The sequence below is a fragment of the Papio anubis genome, chromosome 12 (genome assembly GCF_008728515.1).
Source record: "Papio anubis isolate 15944 chromosome 12, Panubis1.0, whole genome shotgun sequence".
NCBI lineage: Eukaryota > Metazoa > Chordata > Mammalia > Primates > Cercopithecidae > Papio > Papio anubis.
This window is the reverse complement of record NC_044987.1, coordinates 66,176,655-66,179,862: the sequence shown is the minus strand read 5'-3', so window position 1 is coordinate 66,179,862 and position 3,208 is coordinate 66,176,655. Positions and strand designations below refer to the sequence as shown.

At 39.1% G+C, this 3,208-nt stretch overlaps 1 protein-coding gene across 1 annotated transcript; it reads right to left on the bottom strand.

Annotated features, from left to right (window-relative positions):
* Positions 1–1,290: 1,290 nt before the first annotated feature.
* LOC101000093 (olfactory receptor 10A4) lies at positions 1,291–2,342 on the bottom strand. Its single transcript, XM_031653266.1, is given in 2 exon segments — positions 1,291–1,464; positions 1,466–2,342. Coding segments are annotated over 2 exon segments (951 nt in total). The 5' UTR covers positions 2,243–2,342.
* Between the last annotated feature and the right edge of the window lie 866 nt (positions 2,343–3,208).

The following is a 3,208-nucleotide window of genomic DNA, read 5'->3' as shown; positions in this document are numbered from 1 at the left end:
TTTTGAAAATTCTTATGGCCATTTTACAGAATAAGCTGTCTTTCAGCCCTTGTATCACTAGAGCTGAAGGACACTTTGTGCAGGAAAGGAAACTAGTCCTGGTACTTCTATGGCACACAGAGATAGGGTTGTTTATAGAGTTGGTGAGGCAGACATGCCTGTGTAGTAGATATAATTTCACCCTGTAATTATCAATGAATTGCTAGGAGTATGTTTACACACAGTTATGTTGCCCATATCCAAGGCTGCTGTTTGTTGAGTCCAGAGTTGGACTGTGTTCACTAGGTAAAATCATAAACAGAGGCTACTATGTGGCTGAAAGATACACAAGCTTGAAAAAAACAATTGATTCCATCCAATCGCAATAAGATTACAGAAAAAAAAATCCCATAAGCAAAAAATATTTGGGTTCTTTACACCAGTTCCCCATAATTTCTCCACTTATACTTGACTGGGAGTTCTTTACACCTTTTCTGTCAAGCAGCTCTCATATACCAGGCGAATAATGTGAGATTTAGACATAGTCATTGTGGAGTAACCTTTCTCCAGATAAGGCACAGACTGACTAGTAGCAGAGACAGAACTCTTCAATTGCTAGTCCTCTAAACATGTATACTTTATAAACCACTGGAGGACTGAAGTATCTTTTTATTTTCTGTCTTTATCACTAGGATGTAAATTATATGGGGTAAGAAATTTATCTGTTTTAGTCACCAGTGTGTCTTCAGGGCCTAAACGGAATCTGACATATGCTGAGTGCTGAATAAAAATTTGTTAAAATTTTGAGTTCAAACTCAAATTCATTGAAAAACATGAGTAAAAGGATAAAACAAAACTCTACTATTTATTAGCATTATTATTGTTATTTTAATTACTTTGTAAACAAAGACAGCCTAGAAATATGCAGGTAGGTTTTGGACAAATAGAAGAAAGTAAAGCAGAAAATTATAAAATGAAATGGATGTGGGAGTTCAAGAAAGGTTAAAACAAATTTTTAAAAATGGTGGATTGTAATTATTGATCTCCAGAGGATCCTAATTTATATAAACTAGCAGCATTTCCAGAGACACTGGTACCACCATCCCATAGATACTATGGAATACTATAATGCTTTATTTCATTACTCATGTTCTTTCTTTCAGAAATAGGTCTTAGTAGAAAGTATAAAATTTCAGTAGGCATACTGTGTCACCTGGAAAGAGTAGAAACACAAAACCCACTTGAGGAATTCATTTTTCTGTTTGTTTGTGTGTGCTTACATTTTACCCCTTCAGTTTACATCTAAGCCAATCATAGTTTCTGAGAACCCAGCATCCTGTGGATAACCCGCTTCAGTGCAACCTTCACTTCATTATTCCTTAAGCTGTAGATGATGGGGTTCAACATGGGAGTCACCACTGTGTAAGAGAGTGATAGCAGTTTCTTGCTCTCAGGAGAGGCACTAGATCGGGGTCGGAAATACATGAGTGAGGATGGCAGTGCTGTAGAAGAGGGAGACAACCAGGAGATGGGAGGAACAGGTGGAGAAGGCCTTGTGTTTGCCCTCAGCCGACGGCATCCTGAAGATAGTGGAGAGGATGCGGACATAGGATCCCAGGATCAGCAAGAAAGGAAAGAGAATGAATAGGACAGTGGCTGTCAGAGCCTCCAGTTCAAACAGAGAGGTGTCAGCACAGACCAGTGCAATAACAGGAGGACTGTCACAGAAGAAGTGGTTCACCCTGTTGGGGCCACAAAAGGGGAAACTGAAAATCCATGTGGTTTGCACAGTAGCCACTGGAAACCCTGAGAACCAAGAGGCAGCTGCCAGCTGGCCACAGGATCTGTGGCCTATGATGACTGGGTAGTGCAAGGGGTCACAGATGGCCACATAGTGGTCATATGCCATGGTGACCAGGAGGCAGCACTCAGCAGCTCCAAAAAAGAAGAAGAAATACATCTGAGTGGCACATCCAAGGAAGAAGATGGTTGTGTCTTGAATTATCAGGGTCCCCAGCATCTTGGGCACAATAACCAAGTTGAAACCTATCTCCAGGAAGGACAAATTTCTGAGGAAGAAGTGCATAGGACTTTGTAGTGCAGAGTCAGCTATAGTGATCAGGATGATGAGGACATTGCCCATTAAAGTAACCAGGTAAATGGTCAAGAAAAGAAGAAACAGCAGAGCCTGAAGCTCAGTGGACAGGGATGAGAAGCTCACAAGAACAAATTCACTGACAATTGTCCAGTTTTCCCACATCATTCTTCAGCCAAGGACTTCACTGGGCATTCAAAATCTAGGATGGTAGAAGAAATCTCATATGTTATTTATACCTCTATTATATTCTTATAAAGGCCTCATTCTCTACTTTCCTTGTTATAGTTGTTGAGGATCAAACGTCTATACTCTCCAAAATATAATAAAACAAACTTGACCATTAGATTCACAGTTTTTGGGGGGAAGAATTCTACTTTTCCAGACTTAATTAACATATCATATATATCTATACATGTCCTGATTTTTCTGTTCTCTGTAGAGAATGGCCAAAATCACAGCTTTACGTTCATGCTCCTACCTATCTCTCTTCAATAATGTGCTAAGAAAGGCAGGCCAAGCATTTATGAAGAGAGAGGTCTTGATATATGATGAAAACTGGTGAGGTCAGGCGGGTATATTTTTTGCAAAACAAAAATGTAGAAAGGAGAAAAATCAAAGAAACTGATTCAACAATTACTAAATGATTCCTGAGGAGGAGACCCAAATGTGTCTCAATCTCAAAAAACCCATACTCAGGAAGGTTTCACTGTGTTGTAAGAATATCAATACACTGAAAATTGCCATGTAAAAAAGAAGACACACAACATAGGCAGTGTGGCTTATCTTGATCCCAGGGATGAGTATTTTCCAAGTAGTTTTATGTGTCAAGATAGCATCAAAACCATGGACAGAATCTAGATGGGTTCAGCATGAACTTTTTCATCAGCTCTCCTGGTTGACTTGTGTCTTTACTCTCAAGAAACTTGAAGCTCACATTTTACATGTTAATAAAATACAACTTAAATATACAAGTTTGATTAATAATATGAAATCCCATGAAAAGGAAATAAAAGATTTCATCATGGCATTAATAACGAAGCTTCAAAATTGGGACCCTGAAATTCTTTGTGATGACCATAAATATATGGAGGATCTCCGGAGCAAGATGGCCGAATAGGAACAGCTCCAGTC